The sequence below is a fragment of the Camelina sativa genome, chromosome 5, assembly GCF_030686135.1.
Source record: "Camelina sativa cultivar CO46 ecotype springtype chromosome 5, ASM3068613v1".
Lineage (NCBI taxonomy): Eukaryota > Viridiplantae > Streptophyta > Magnoliopsida > Brassicales > Brassicaceae > Camelina > Camelina sativa.
The window spans coordinates 10,011,653-10,027,040 of record NC_141884.1 but is presented as its reverse complement, the minus strand read 5'-3'; the positions used below and the strand labels follow the sequence as shown (position 1 = coordinate 10,027,040).

General features: G+C 31.0%; 1 protein-coding gene across 4 annotated transcripts; it reads left to right on the top strand.

Moving 5' to 3' along the window:
- Positions 1–7,413: 7,413 nt before the first annotated feature.
- LOC104786400 (type IV inositol polyphosphate 5-phosphatase 7-like) lies at positions 7,414–12,148 on the top strand. Of its 4 annotated transcripts, none has more exons than XM_087449753.1 (14): positions 7,414–7,577; positions 7,690–8,200; positions 8,283–8,370; positions 8,599–8,667; positions 8,754–8,841; positions 8,945–9,049; positions 9,139–9,871; positions 9,954–10,147; positions 10,248–10,356; positions 10,475–10,623; positions 10,717–10,966; positions 11,496–11,589; positions 11,671–11,786; positions 11,889–12,148. In XM_087449753.1, exons 2-11 carry the CDS (start codon positions 8,171–8,173, stop codon positions 10,937–10,939), a joined length of 1,788 nt encoding a protein of 595 aa, XP_087305879.1. In that variant the 5' UTR covers positions 7,414–7,577; positions 7,690–8,170; the 3' UTR covers positions 10,940–10,966; positions 11,496–11,589; positions 11,671–11,786; positions 11,889–12,148. The 4 variants fall into 4 exon arrangements, with proteins under 4 accessions (XP_087305879.1, XP_087305880.1, XP_010510114.1 ...); XM_087449754.1 differs by having other exon boundaries at positions 7,524–7,577; positions 11,748–11,786; XM_010511812.3 differs by lacking the exon at positions 7,414–7,577 and having other exon boundaries at positions 7,599–8,200; positions 11,748–11,786.
- The last annotated feature ends 3,240 nt before the right edge of the window (positions 12,149–15,388 follow it).

Below are 15,388 nucleotides of genomic sequence, written 5' to 3'. Positions count from 1 at the left end.
TATTCATTTACAGATTCTGTGAAATTTCCAAATTTTTAAACAGTAGTATCATTATTCTTTTCTTGGAGCATAATTGTTTCGGCAGAAGTTACTCTATATTAACATATAAGTTGTTTCGGCAGAAGATACTCAATATTAACATATAAGTCCATTGATATCAATTGAACGATACGTACGTTGTTCAAAAACGAAAATTGTAAGAATACGTACTTAAGATAACATTCAAACTATATAATATTGTCGATTAATTTCTCCATTCTATATATATATATATATATATATATTACATAGTTTATTCCAAAATTACGAATAACATGTTTATCCTTCGAATATATACAACATAGATAAAATTAAGTTTAATCACATACGTAAAATAAGGAACAAAGCATATGTATAAGTTAACAAACATATGCAACTGAAAGTCATGAAACTATGTTACAAAAACATCAAATGCAAAGAAACCTTTAGTTTTATCACCTCTTTTACGTTATTAATTAAAAAAGGTTAGAAAATATGTGAGCAACATCGAAGACTTTGTTGACAAGAAGTGAGTCCTCTGAAACAAACCCCAATCCTTTTGATGTTTTCAATTTAAAACGTACGTAGATCTTATAGGGTAATACAAAGAGTTCGATATATCATATATGCATTATTACGAAAACAACAATTTGTTTTGAAAAAAATGTATTGAATATGTTATGATACAGTTTTTTTTTTAGTATAATTTTCGTTTTAACAAGAAAAAACGAAAAGTCATGTCAATATATCAAAGTGTGTTATTTAACTGACAGAATAAATGACAACGTGTGTATGATAGACTGATAGTGGACTGACGGAGAAACGACTCGTGGGAAGATCGTTTATTTATGTGGCGGCAAATCATTTAGCTAGGGATTATCATGTATAAACACCAAATAAGTGTACCCTTTTTTATGTACCTTATGATACCATATTATAGTTCTTAATTAATTAAACATATACAATAGTTGAGTTCTGCTTTTTGATTGACAAAAATCATAATCTGTCTATCAAGAACGACTTGTTGATCTTGATATATACATAATACATAGATTTGCACCAAACTAAGCCCTAGGGCATAGACCATAAACTGTATACATACTATGATATGATAAAGTAATATAATATGGTTTACCAGGGAAATAAATTTAAGGTGGAAGAAAATTCAAAGCAGAAAAAGACCAACATTGTGAGGCAGAGACTTTGGGATGAGAAAGAAGAAATGATGAAGGCATGTTTGGCATCTGGCCATCTAAAGGCCAAAACCATCCTATCCAAATATTTAATTATTTTTGTCTTTTTAAAAAAGCAAAAGAATCCGTTTCGACATTATAACTTACAATGACTACCCCATGCATATATTTTTACATTACAATATATATGTATACATATTATATAATTAAACCAATTATAAATAAACATCATGTATACATGTATATTGTCATTGTCATCCAACGAAATTAAACGTGAACGTCTTTTTCAGATAAAATTACACGTTCTCAAGCCGTTGAACGGCAAATTATGTTATTTACGAGAAATTTTAAGCGGCAAAAACGACATGACTAATAGATCTATTAGTGAGAAGAACTTAATTTGCTATAGTATTTATGATACTATATACTATCATTGGTTTATCATATATAATGATTAACTTTATGCTCCTTCCTTAATATAAAATGATTTGATATCCTTAAAATTTCAACATTTTACGAGGCGGTCAAAAGCAATCCAAGATTCATCTTGTTTTACAAAAATCCTTCACAGTTCACACATATAGTATTATTATTATATAATCAATTTTGCTTTATTCTTATGTGGAATCCTACTTTTGTTGTTATTGTTGTTGTTGTTGAATGCTACATAATGCTCATATGGTTATAGGCGCAGATCATGACATTTAGCATTCTAGAAACTGAAAACTTTCAAAATGATTGTTAATTTGCGTGTGTAATTTGGTATTATGGTTAACTAGGAAACTTTCTATAATTTACACTAGATTTTAATTATAGTTGGTCTATATTTCAAGGCTTCAAGCTTAAGCTAGAGTCACACACAAGAAATTATTTTAATAAAGTTTATATAAAGTAAGTCAAGTATCATGCATGTTGGTAAGAAAACAAAAACAAAAACTCAAGTTTAATATTAATGTACTACTTTTAAGTTTTAAGTAAACAACAAATCGCAAGTAGCATGTACTGCTTTTTGTAAAGGAAAAAAGATGGCTAGCTACATGAAGTATTGGAGAATGCATGGTCACACATGCTAAGTATAATATTGTATCATCAACTACACGAAGTATATGTATTGCATGGCCACATGCATGAACTATATGACGTTATGTTGTCAACACCATAGACATACAATCTGGTACACCGGTCGAATGATTCCGGCAAAGACCGACATTGACTCCGGCGTTGACCAACATTGACAAAAAAAAATTATATTTTAATATTTTCTATTAAAAAACAAAATAATAAATTATTATATTAAATTATATATGGTTTTTCATGATTAGAAAACACATTCTATTATCTAATTATTTCTATATCTCTAATGTATTCATTCTTATAATTAGTTACTTTTATTTTTGAAGCTAAACTAATAGTTAAATAAAATTATTAATAATTATTTTCAAGAAATATATATATATATATATATATATATATAACATATGTAATTATTAATGATTTTATATATAAAAATCTCTGATCATCATATTATTTAAAATTTTAAATACTACAAGAATCAATAAAATCAAATTCAACTATTTTCATTAGAAAATAATATGCAAAAGATTTGAGTATATGACTCTTTACTTTAAAATTTGCATGGTAAAGAGTATACAAAATTTTAGATACTCTCTGGTATAAAAAAAATTTACATACTCCTAATAACATGTAAACAATAACAAAAAAATTAACACTATTTACTTTTAATAGATAAAATATAATGATACATAACTATTTTCAATATATAATATAAGGGCATTTGCAAAAATCCTCTTATTCTATATCCTTTTGCAAACATATCCTAAAATCAAGATAAAATCTATTAATATCTTGAAAATAATTATTAATTATTTTTATTTAACTATTATTTTAGCTTTAAAAATAAAAATTAATTAATTATAAGAATAAATACATTAGAGATACCTAAGATATTTAGATATTGAATAGAATGTTTTCTAATCATGAAAATTCATAAATAATTTAATATAGTAATTTATTATTTTGTTTTTTCATAGAAAAAAATTAAAATACAATTTTTTTTGGTCAATGTTGGTCAACGCCGGAGTCAACGTTGGTCTTAGCCGGAATTATTCGACCGGTGTACCGGATTGTATGTCTATGGTGTTAACCACATAATGTCATATAGTTCATGCATGTGGTCATGCAATACATATACTTCGTGTAGTTGAGGATATAATATTATACTTCGCATGTGTGACCATGCATTCTCCAATATTTCGTGTAGTTAGCCATCTTTTTTCCTTTTGTAAACAATATAAATCGTAGTTTGTTTGTATTCTGGTTTAGTGAGATAGTTGTAGACTTGTAGCAGACCAAATTTAATCATTCAAAATTCTTGTAATTAATTGATTATTTATTGAAACTGCAAAACTGTTTAACCATCGTAACATCCCCTATATAATAAAAAAAAAAGTACACAATATTGTTTTGTAGACTATATAATTTTAATAAGTTGGTTACAAATAAGTTATATAGATTAATTGGTTACAAGTTAAATAGTGAGTATAACCTTAATTTATTTTCGGAAGATTTTATTACTAGAGCACATTATTTCCAAAAATCTTAAAGAAAATATTCTAAAGAATCATTTAATATCATCTAACTTACCATATTAATTTTTTTATTAAATTATTCATCAAATAAAATCCTTTTATTTTAAAATAAAAATATACAAAATTTTGTATAAAATAAAATTTAACCATTGTTATAGCACATATACTTATCTAGAATCATTAACAATATAAAACTTACAACATAAGTGTCTTTTTCAAATCATTATATTTAGCATATGATTTTATTGCATAATATTTCCAAAAAAACTTTTTAAAACAATCACATAAATTATATTTTATATAAAAATTACAATATTCTTTAGCACAAATCTTAATCTAATTGATTATAGCATCAGTATGCGAATTGAAGTTTATTGTTACAATAAATATTGATGACAAGTACTAGAAAAAAGGTGTTAATTTAACATTGAACATAGCATTTTTTTACCATTTGGTAGTCCATTAACGTAATATACATTTAATGGCCGTCCTGATCTTGTTTACCTTATAGGTTTTCTTGGACCTATTTATGATACAATTACAAAGACACAGACATAGGACACAGACCTCTCGATTCCCCAACGTCACTCCTTTTATTAAGTAGATCATCAATAGTGATATTCACAATAAATTTATTGTATTAATTTTACAATCACATCATATATTACTATTCCTTTTGAAAATTTTCCTGAATCGGTTAAAAAATAACAGTGTGGATATATATTTTTATTACAGTTTTCCACAAGCATTAAATTGTAGCATCCAATATATTTTTACAATTATAATATATGGTATATTACAGAAATAGTGAAATGGTAGAACAGTGGAACTATAAAATAGGGGAGACATTTGGCATGAACAAAGGATGTGTATTCAACTTGACATTTTAAGTGATTTGTGTAAAATTACAAATCTTATGTTATATAATCATGGATTTAAAAAGTTTATTAAAATTCACTGCTTTTAAACATAACTAGGTTTTGAATCCACGCTACGCGTGGGTTTATTTGATATATTTTGATAAAAATTATATATGATTGTAATGAAATATTATATTACAGAAAACTTTAAATTACTATTAAGGAAAAACTAAATTTCATATACACAATTTTAAAATATAAAAACAGTTGTGTTTTAAAATCTAACTCGACGTCCAGGCGAGGCGGATCAAACTGGTGACCTCACATATCTTAAACCATTTCTTTGGCCACCAGAAAAACGAAACAATTTTATAATCATGAATTTATCTCATTTTTCATATTTAATTGATCGCTATCACCTATGTTTTTGTGTTTTTTATTTAATATTTTCTTATTCTTTATATTCTTTCTTGTCATTTTCATTGTCAAATTTTATGGTAATTGTCATCGTTACTTTTACCGTCCAGTTCTTTGTTATACTCTTCTTCTTGTTCTTCCTCGTCAACTTTTTCACATTCTTTCACTGAAAAAACCTTTTTTTTTAGACTACCACACAACTTGTTAACCCATCAAACTCCAAGACCAAAATCATTTTTTCTCATAAAATTGTGCAATTCATGAAAACCAGCATAGTCAACACATGCACCCAATTATTGATAATTTCATCCATATACTTCTCAAACCAAAATTCTTACTTGCAGAGAAAGTAATATGAACACATGTATAGTAAAAACAATATTTGTGCTTTTCGCCGATCTTTCTTCTTTAAACTCAAATAACATCAAATCAAGATCTTGCGACGTCAATCCTTCTTTCTTAGTCTTAAAAATTAAAATTTTACTGCAAAAGTATCAAATCATCTGTAAAGTCATACACAAAAACATGTTTTACAGCTCATAAGAGATATAAAGCACAAACGGAGATACGTAAGATATTTTCAAGATATTAAAAATTTTGATATATAATATTTGGTAATTATTTAACTTTTAAATTTTTAAAAGAGATTAAATATTTAAAATATTTCAAACTTTAGATGTAGTTTAATTATATGTAACATTTTTTTTAGAGTTAAATATTAATGACACTTTTACTTTTTATAGAGTTTAAATAGTTATAATATTTTAACATTTTTATGGAGGTATTTATAATATTTCTAAACATTCTATAATAAATATTTAAACCTTTAAAAATTTTAATTTGCTAAAATAAATCAAATAACTTTTAAATTTGGAAACATGATAAATAAGCATAAATCAAGCAAACCTGATAAATTTATAATTAAAAACATATTATTTTTATTTATAATGGTTCACAGCCATTGTCTAAAATTTTCTAGCCGATGTGGTACGTTGTACATATTTATAAATTTTAATTTTTTAAAAAGCTTTTAAATTTAAATAAATTTTAAAAAATTTTAAAATTATAATATTTTGAAACCTTTTTAAAGCTAAAATTTTTAGAAGTTTCAGTATTTAAAATATTTTAAACTTCTAAAAGGTTCGAATATAATATTTGAACCTTTTAAAAAGTTTCAATATTTATAATATTTTAAACTATTAAATTTTTAAAATTATAATATTTAAAAACTTTTTAAAAGCTCTTCAATATTTATAATATTTAAAATTTTTTAAAATTTAAATATTAAAATATTTTTTGAAACTTTTTAAACTTTTAGTTTGATCAAATAAAAAACAGGATCAAACCATATAAAACTTTTAAACTTGGACGCCTGATAAATCAAGCTTTCCTGCTCATTCGTTGTTGGAAACATATTAATCTTATTTATACTGGTTTGAACCATTGTCTAAAAATTTTCTAGCCAATGTGGGATATTGTACATAGTTTTTTATTTCCATAAATTTAAAATTTTCCTTTTTCTAAAAAATTCTGGAAATTTAGAAAATGTTAATGAATGACATGTCAAATCCTGATAGGTTGTTCAAAATAATTTTTAATATATAAAATTCTGCAAATTTCTAAAAATGTTAATTAGTGACATATTGAATCCCTATTGGTTGTTTTAAAACTTAGGTGGACAGCCTTAGAAGCTTATAACTCCTACTTTTATTTAGTATAATTTAAAAATTTAATTTAAAATCTACTGTTATTCAAAGCAGTTTGTAGATTTAGATTTAAATGATTTTTATGGATTTTGGAGGATTTAATAAGATTTGTTTAGTTAAAATACAGAAATCCATATTTAATGGTTTTAGGTGGGATTTGAAATTTTTTTACAATAAATCATATCAAATTCCCTAAAATCATCAAAATCATTTAAAATGTTATGATAACTCAAATTACTTGAAATATTAGATGAATTGCACTCCCTTATGTGGATTTTCAATTTACATTTACAAGAGATAGACCTAAGGTATTTCCCTTAAATATTGGATTTTCAGTGCCAATATATACAAAGGGTATATACTATTTACAAATATACAAATATTTTTAGCAAAAGTTATTTTTCTAAAGCAGGAAAATTGAAAACTTGATCAATATTATAAATGATTTTAAAAAGCAAAGAAATCACGATTTAAAACTTGAACAAATTTCATAACATTCATCAGATAATATTATATTAAGAATTGCAATATTATTTAACAAAAACGTGAGGTTTTCAAACAGTGATATATATTGTGACCAATAGAGTAAAATGTACTGATTTTTTTCTTCAAACTATCTTATGAAATGATAGATAAGACAATTAACAAACAACAAAGATAAAAAACTAAAAAAACTGAGTAAGCCTCCCCTTAATTGTCTTCAACAACAAAAAAAAAATTAACTAATTATATACTAAACTCAGCCCATAAGAATTGATTAGTCTAAGTCTTAAGGTAAGCTGTGTTTCTCTCTCTGCGCTTTATTCTGTTCAAATCCGCTGCTGCTTTTACTTTGCCGTTTCACTGAGAACGAGGCTCACTCACTCTCTCTCTTTCTCTCTCATAGAAGAAGAAGAAGAAGGAAGGACCAAAGCCAGAAAGCTTAAACCAACACTTTCACTCTCTCTCTCTCTCTCTCTCTCTCTCTTCAAATCACACTTTTTTTTTTTTGCTTTCTCTATCCAAAGATCTTCCTCATTGTCTTCCTTCAAGAATTGTTGTCTCTTCAACACCTTTTTATTACTTCTTCTTATTCTCATTTTGTCTCTGTTCGGAGAAAAAGAGAGTCTCCTCACAACAAACTAAACCCATTTTCTTTCATTCCGACAAAACCCTTTTAATCCTAAATTTCTCCTACTTAGCTTGTCTTGATTCATAGGAGAAGAAAGAAACCAATTCTTGTCAAATCTCATATTTCTAAACAGTGATTCAACTTTGTACGAGAGTTTTGATTTGATCTCTCATCTCTGTTTTTTTTGGGGTTATTTGGATGGATTGAGTCTCTACACAACTTAAGAACAAACCTGTAAATCAAGTAAAGAGCAACAATGAGAGACGACAAACCCAAGAAAAGCAAGGTTTGTTCTTTAATTCTTTTTTTCTTTTTCTTTCAAGAATGAACTATTTCATTTACTCTCTTTTTATTTCACTTAAATGAAGTTGTCTTGGTCCAAGAAAATGGTGAGGAAATGGTTCAACATCAAAAGCAAAACTGAAAAGTTTCAAGCAGACGTTTCTGTTCCTCAAGGTAAAGTATTAAAAGTCTTCTTCTTTCTTTCTTTTTTGTCAAAACTTGTTCTTGTTCTGTTCTGCACTGCATTAATTTGCAATCTTTTTTTTGTCTTTTCTGAGAAAACAAAACATCTACAAGTCTCTCAACTCACTTTTCTTTTTGGTCCATTGACAGTTTCTGTTTCTTCTGATTTCAAATTTTGATTTTTTCTTTTCTTTTTTTTTTGGGTCAAATTAATTAAAGGAGTTGAAGTTGAGCACAGAACCAGCTATTCAGAAACAAAGCCCTGTACAATCAAGAAGACTAAAACTGGTAAGTATCATTCGTTTCAATTACACAGAACCAGCTTTTTTTTTTTTTTTTTTTTTTTTCTGATGATTGATGTCTGAGTTTTACAGAGAAGCTCAATAAGAACTGGGACCAGCAAGCTAGACAAAGGAAAATGAATTATGAAAATCCTAGAATCATTGATGTCCAAAACCACAGGTAATATATATGAACACAATCATCATCATACACACATATGTGACTTATATTATGATCCATTGAAGTTGAATCTTTATGTTGAATGATATATACTTGAGAACAGCATCTTCGTAGCTACATGGAACGTTGCTGGACGCTCTCCTCCCGAAGATCTAAACCTCGACGAATGGCTTCATTCCTCAGCTCCTGCAGATATATACGTACTCGGGTGTGTGTGTTTCCGTTACATCTTCTTTTCAAGAATCTCTGTCTTTCTTCAAGAAACGTTCTTTATAATCTTGTGTTTTCTTCTTTTAGGTTCCAAGAGATTGTTCCTCTTAATGCAGGTAACGTTCTTGGAGCTGAAGACAATGGTCCTGCTAAGAAATGGCACTCCCTCATCAGAAAAACACTCAACAACCTCCCAGGGACAAGCAGTGCCTGTCATACCCCGTCCCCTATACCTGTCCCCATAGCAGAGATCGATGCTGACTTCTCCGGATCTTCGAGACAAAAGAACGAGACTATCTTCAACAGACGGTCTTTCCAAACACCGAGCGTATGGAGAATGGATGAGAATGATCCTTCCGTCTCACAACCACGGCTTGACCGTCGGTTCAGCGTCTGTGATCGCGTATTCTTCACTCATAGACCAAGTGATTTTGATCCGAGCTTTAGGTCTAGTCACAGGGCTAGTGATTACTCAAGAAGGCCTAGTGATTACTCTAGACCAAGTGATTATTACTCTAGGCCAAGTGATTATTCCCGGCCTAGTGATGTCTCCAGGTGGGGATCCTCGGATGATGATAATAATGCTCCAGGGGATTCTCCAAGCACAATCTTAAACTCACCGGGGTCATGCCCTGGTCCTGCCTCAAATGAAAACGGTTATAGAATCCCGTGGAACTCGTCACAGTACTGTTTGGTCGCAAGTAAACAGATGGTTGGTATCTTTTTAACAATTTGGGTGAAAAGCGAGTTACGAGAACATGTCAAGAACATGAAAGTTTCTTGTGTTGGTAGAGGACTAATGGGTTATCTCGGAAATAAGGTAAAATGAATTCTTATGCTTTTGTTACAGAGTCAGTCACTTAAGAGTTGTTATAGTGAAGTTTTTGTGGTTCTTCTTGTAGGGATCAATCTCAATTAGTATGTTGCTTCATCAAACAAGCTTCTGCTTTGTCTGCACCCATTTGACCTCGGGACAAAAAGAAGGCGATGAGCTAAGGAGAAACTCAGATGTCATGGAGATACTCAAGAAAACAAGGTTTCCTCGTGTGCAGAGTTCTGCGGACGAGAAGTCCCCCGAGAATATCCTTCAGCATGAGTAAGACTGAAACAGAACATCAAGAAATCAAATGATATGTTTAAAGATTTATCACTCAAATCTTGTTACATTTTTTTGTCTTTGTTTTTATTTGATTTAGTCGTGTAATATGGCTCGGGGATCTGAACTACCGGATAGCACTCTCTTACCGATCCGCAAAAGCACTTGTCGAGATGCAAAACTGGAGAGCATTACTAGAGAATGATCAGGTACATGCTTTAGATTTAATGCATATATAAAGCATTAGAGACTATATAGTTTCGTATTTCTCATTTTAATAGAATGTTCTGTTCTTAAAAACTTAAAAAAAAACATTCTTTGCTTCAGTTACGGATAGAGCAGAAACGAGGCCATGTGTTTAAAGGATGGAACGAAGGGAAGATTTACTTCCCACCAACTTACAAATACTCGACTAACTCGGATAGGTATGCAGGAGATGATTTGCATCCAAAGGAGAAACGTCGTACTCCTGCTTGGTAAGTTTCTTGCATTCAGAAAGAAAAAAAAAACTAAACAAGAACCATGTAATGATCTGACAATGGTTCTTTTTTTTGGTTTTGTTACTAAAGGTGTGATCGGATACTGTGGCATGGGGAAGGACTTCATCAGTTATCTTATGTAAGAGGGGAGTCACGGTTTTCAGATCATAGACCGGTTTACGGCATATTCAGCGCCGAGGTTGAGTCAAATCACAAGAGACTAAAGCGAACCGCGAGTCACTCTACTGCACGGGTCCAAGCTGAAGAACTCTTACCTTACGCCCGTGGATACACCGAGCTAACTTTTTTCTAAAAGACAATAAAAAAGAACTTCTTTACGGTAACATCTCTACTCATAAAAAATTCAATACATCTAACCAGAAAATTAGGAGATAACTGATGGAATGTAGTGTCAGTGACATGAAGCATTGAAAGCCAATGTAGTAAGTAGTCTATTAGTAGTAGACTAGTAGTAGTAGTAGTAGTAGTTGTGGTCCTCAAACACAAAATAGAGACTTAAGTCCATTAAGACTGGTCTGCATTTATTATATATCAGCCAAGAAAAGTATAACCAACATGTTTCTCTCATATCATTTAAGGCACAAGAGGTTGATTTGGATAAAAATGGACCCGGTAAAGCGATCTGTTTTTCGATTCGAAAATGTGATAAGATATTGTCTCTGCATCATCATTCATCAACAATAATGATATTTCTTGAAACCAAGATTTTTTTGTGTGATTCTTGAATCTTGACAAGAGGAAAAAAAAACTTTTATTTTCTGGAATTCTCATAAGGAGTTATTATTATACATAATTGTTCATCATACTATTATCACTTATGGTATATAATTTGATTCGGCTTTTGTCAGGTAAATTAAAGTTTATTTTCGAGTGTTTTGAAGCCTTGAGGAGTGATGATGATGGAGACATTTCATTTGCTCCTTTTAACACAAAGGAAACAAGGTTGGTCCAAACTTCTCTTCCTATATCTTGTTTCCGGTTCGGTTTTCAACTGATTTTAACGGCTGAATTTCCGGTTTACAGGTGTGTAAAGGATTGTAATTATGTCTTGGTTAACCAAATTTCGCATATCAAACCGGTTCTTTTATTTTTCATGGTAGGACTAGGACTTGAAGTAACTTTTACAGCGTGGTTATTAGGTAAATAATCAATGTTAATCTCAGTTTATTGTAACTTTGATTCTGTTAATAAGTTAACAACAGTTTTACGATAAGACTTTTTTTTTTTTTTGTTTGGTGCAGGATTATGAAACTGACAGATGGAAGGTTTTTTTTAATTCATCAGTCTTTTTAGTTAAGTGTTTAGGTATAGTTTTAAATATTATAAATTGAAGTGTGTTCCCGAGACAATGATAGTGTAATGCTTCTTATATAAGGTTTAGCCGTTTAAATGTAACAAAAAAAAAAGATTATACAACAAAAGCAATGATAGTGTAATTCATTATGATTGTTTCCTTACAAAGAAAAAGTGAAAAGAATAAAAAGATAACGTCTTGTGATGATCGTTGTACTGTAAAAAGTTTAGAGTTTCTTGATAACCTCGAAGCTCACTCCTTCTCTGATTCTTCTATAGAGGAGTACAAAAATTCAATGATTAATATAATTGTAATACACGAAACATGAGTCATGGAATGGCATACTCACACAAAAGTTTATTAGCCTTGCGTGCCAAAAGTCTAATAATTCTCAATCATTAGTTTGTGTTTATTTTAGTGTAATTAAATAGAGGAAATTTATACTACACTATACCAATTTTCAGAAATAGTTTTTAAAATGCAATGTAAGATATAGAGAATAGTGTATAGAATGAAATGATTGAAAAAGAGTATGAAAGTGCAGAGAGTGTGTAATGTGTACTCTCATGCTTTTCTCTTTTTCCTATTTGCCTTGTGCTTTCTCTTGTTTCAGCTTTGGTGATTACAACAACACTTGTATATTCCTTTTTTATATATTTATACTATCACAAATCAAAAACATTCTTGTAGAATGTGAAAGTCAGACAATGATCAGCTCTAGTCAGACAATGATCAGCTCACAAAACATTAACAAATACATAAAGAAGGAACTGAACGGAAAATGTGGTCCAGAGCAAGAAGTGTATATCCAAAATGATTTTCTTGAATACCTTTAACAGTGTAACATTCAGATATTTGATCTGATAAGATAAATGTTTTTGTGCATTCCTAACATCTTGATATGTGCTGTAAATATATCTTTAGTGAGTTTAGCGAGTGAATGGAGAATATATACATTTTGGTTGGTTAACAGAAACATATCCCATATATTTATAGAGTGATTTCACATACTATCATAATAAAGTTCCCAAGAATCTTTGAACAGTTTCATACTAGTCCACTAATTAAAGAACTACTAGTTTTTAAAATTGTATAGCTTATATGTACAAAATGGTCAGACATTGAATATGGAGTCTTTATTCAAAGAAAACCTAATCTAGAGGATGAATTTTTATTTATATTTTTACCAGAAGTCAAAAACAAATATATAGTGTAAAAGTAAAGTCAGAACAAGGCTGCATAAAAAACAATAGGGGTATATGAATATGATCTATATAGACTTTTTGGTGAGTGGGTAAGGAAAGCAGCTTCACACAAGAAATTGCGTACTTTACTTCTCATTAGCGTCCTTCCTCGCTCCCCATTTGTTTCAATTCAAGCATAGATAACGAAACCTCTACCACTTGGGCCTTAAGTTAGTGATGATGTTCATCTTTTTATATATACCGGTACCATATCCAGTTATCCATGATCTAAGCTTAACGATTGTGTTCTTTTATCTCTTAGCTGATCAACTACCTGTTACTGTGTAATTGGGTAATGTCTAACTGAACTTTTGAGTGTAGCCAGTGAAAAGAATAAACACAAATTATTAATAACAAACAACAATCTCACAAATGCACGATAAAGAAAAAAAACAGTATACATTATACTTTTACATATGAAAATATAGAATGTGAAATTAATCTGCTCATTGTTATGAAAGTAGAGTTTAGGGATAAAGCTCTTGTGTTTATTATTGATAATTCCCAAGGATTACATGCATATATATAGTAGAGTACAATGTCTAGGGTTAAACCGACTTAAGGATTAAGGGCCGAGTAAGCTTCGGCCAATGGGCCGAAGCTGTATGGACTGAGTAAAGCCTATGGACCGAGACTCCATAGCTTAGTACATGGGCCGGTCTAGTAAGTCCACTAAGTGTTTCACAACACTCCCCCTTGGACGAACGACCGTGCCAATGTTGGATGGGATCGCGGCAATGTGCTTAGGGGATGCTGCCTCATTAAAACCTTACCAGGAAAACCCATTGGGACAAAACCTTGGTGAAGGAAAAAGAGTACAGCACACATTGCTCCCCCTGTTCCAAACATCACTCCAAGTCCCTAAGTCTCCGCATTCCAATCTGGTGCGCGAGCTTCTTGAACGTTGTTGTCGGTAACGATTTGGTGAAGAGATCGGCTGAATTCTCACTTGACTGAACTTGCACTATAAGAACTTCTCCGGCCTTTTGTAGATCATGTGTATGGAAGAACTTTGGTAATATGTGCTTCGTCCGATCTCCCTTGATGTAACCCTCCTTGAGCTGTGCGATGCATGCTGTGTTATCTTCATAGATTATGGTTGCTTCTTTGCTGTCCTCCTATCCACTGTCTGTCCGTATATGCTGAGTCATGGACCGCAACCAAACACACTCACGGCCGGCCTCGTGCATTGCTAGTATCTCTGCGTGATTTGATGAAGTGGCTACAAGGGTTTGCTTCATAGAACGCCAAGAGATTGCTGTACCGCCGTGTGTAAATACATAGCCTGTTTGTGATTTCCCATTGTGTGGATTGGAGAGATAACCTGCATCAGCAAAACCAACTAAACCATCTTTGTTATAGTTAGTGTAATATAGACCATAGTCTGTCGTACCCTGTAGGTATCGCAGAACATGTTTTATACCATTCCAGTGCCTTATGGTCGGACAAGAACTATATCTTGCTAGGAGGTTCACGGTAAAACTTATGTCCGGCCTAGTGTGGCTAGCCAAGAACATTAATGCTCCTATAGCACTGAGGTAAGGCACGTCAGGCCCGAGAACCTTTTCATCGGCCTTCCTAGGAGCAAATGGATCCTTATCCACTTGTGTACTTCTCACAACCATGGGGCTAGTCAATGGGTGAGCTTGCTCCATATTGAACCTTTTGAGTACCTTTTCTGTATATGCCTTTTGATGCACAAGGATGCCATTGTCTCTTTACTCAAGCTGCAATCCCAAACAAAATCTTGTCTTACCTAGGTCTTTCATCTCAAATTCTCTCTTGAGGTATTCTACAGTTTGGGCGATTTCCCCAGAGGTTCCTAGGATGTTCAAATCATAGACTGCTATTATCACAAATCCTTTGTTTGCAAACTTCTTAATAAATATACATGGACTGATGGGGTCATTCCTATAGCCTTTCTTTGCCAAAAATTCGCTAAGTCTATTATACCACATTCGATCACTCTGTTTCAGTCCATAAAGCGATTTGTCTAGCCTTATGCAGTACTGTTCTCGAGAACCACTCTTTTCTTTGAGTTCTATTCCCTCTGGTAATCTCATATAGATTTCATTATCCAGTGGACCATATAAGTATGCAGTTACAACATCCATTAACCGCAAATCCAGTTTCTCTCTTACAGCCAGACTTATTAGATATCTAAAAGTCGTTGCATCAATCACAGGGGAGTATGTTTCCTCAT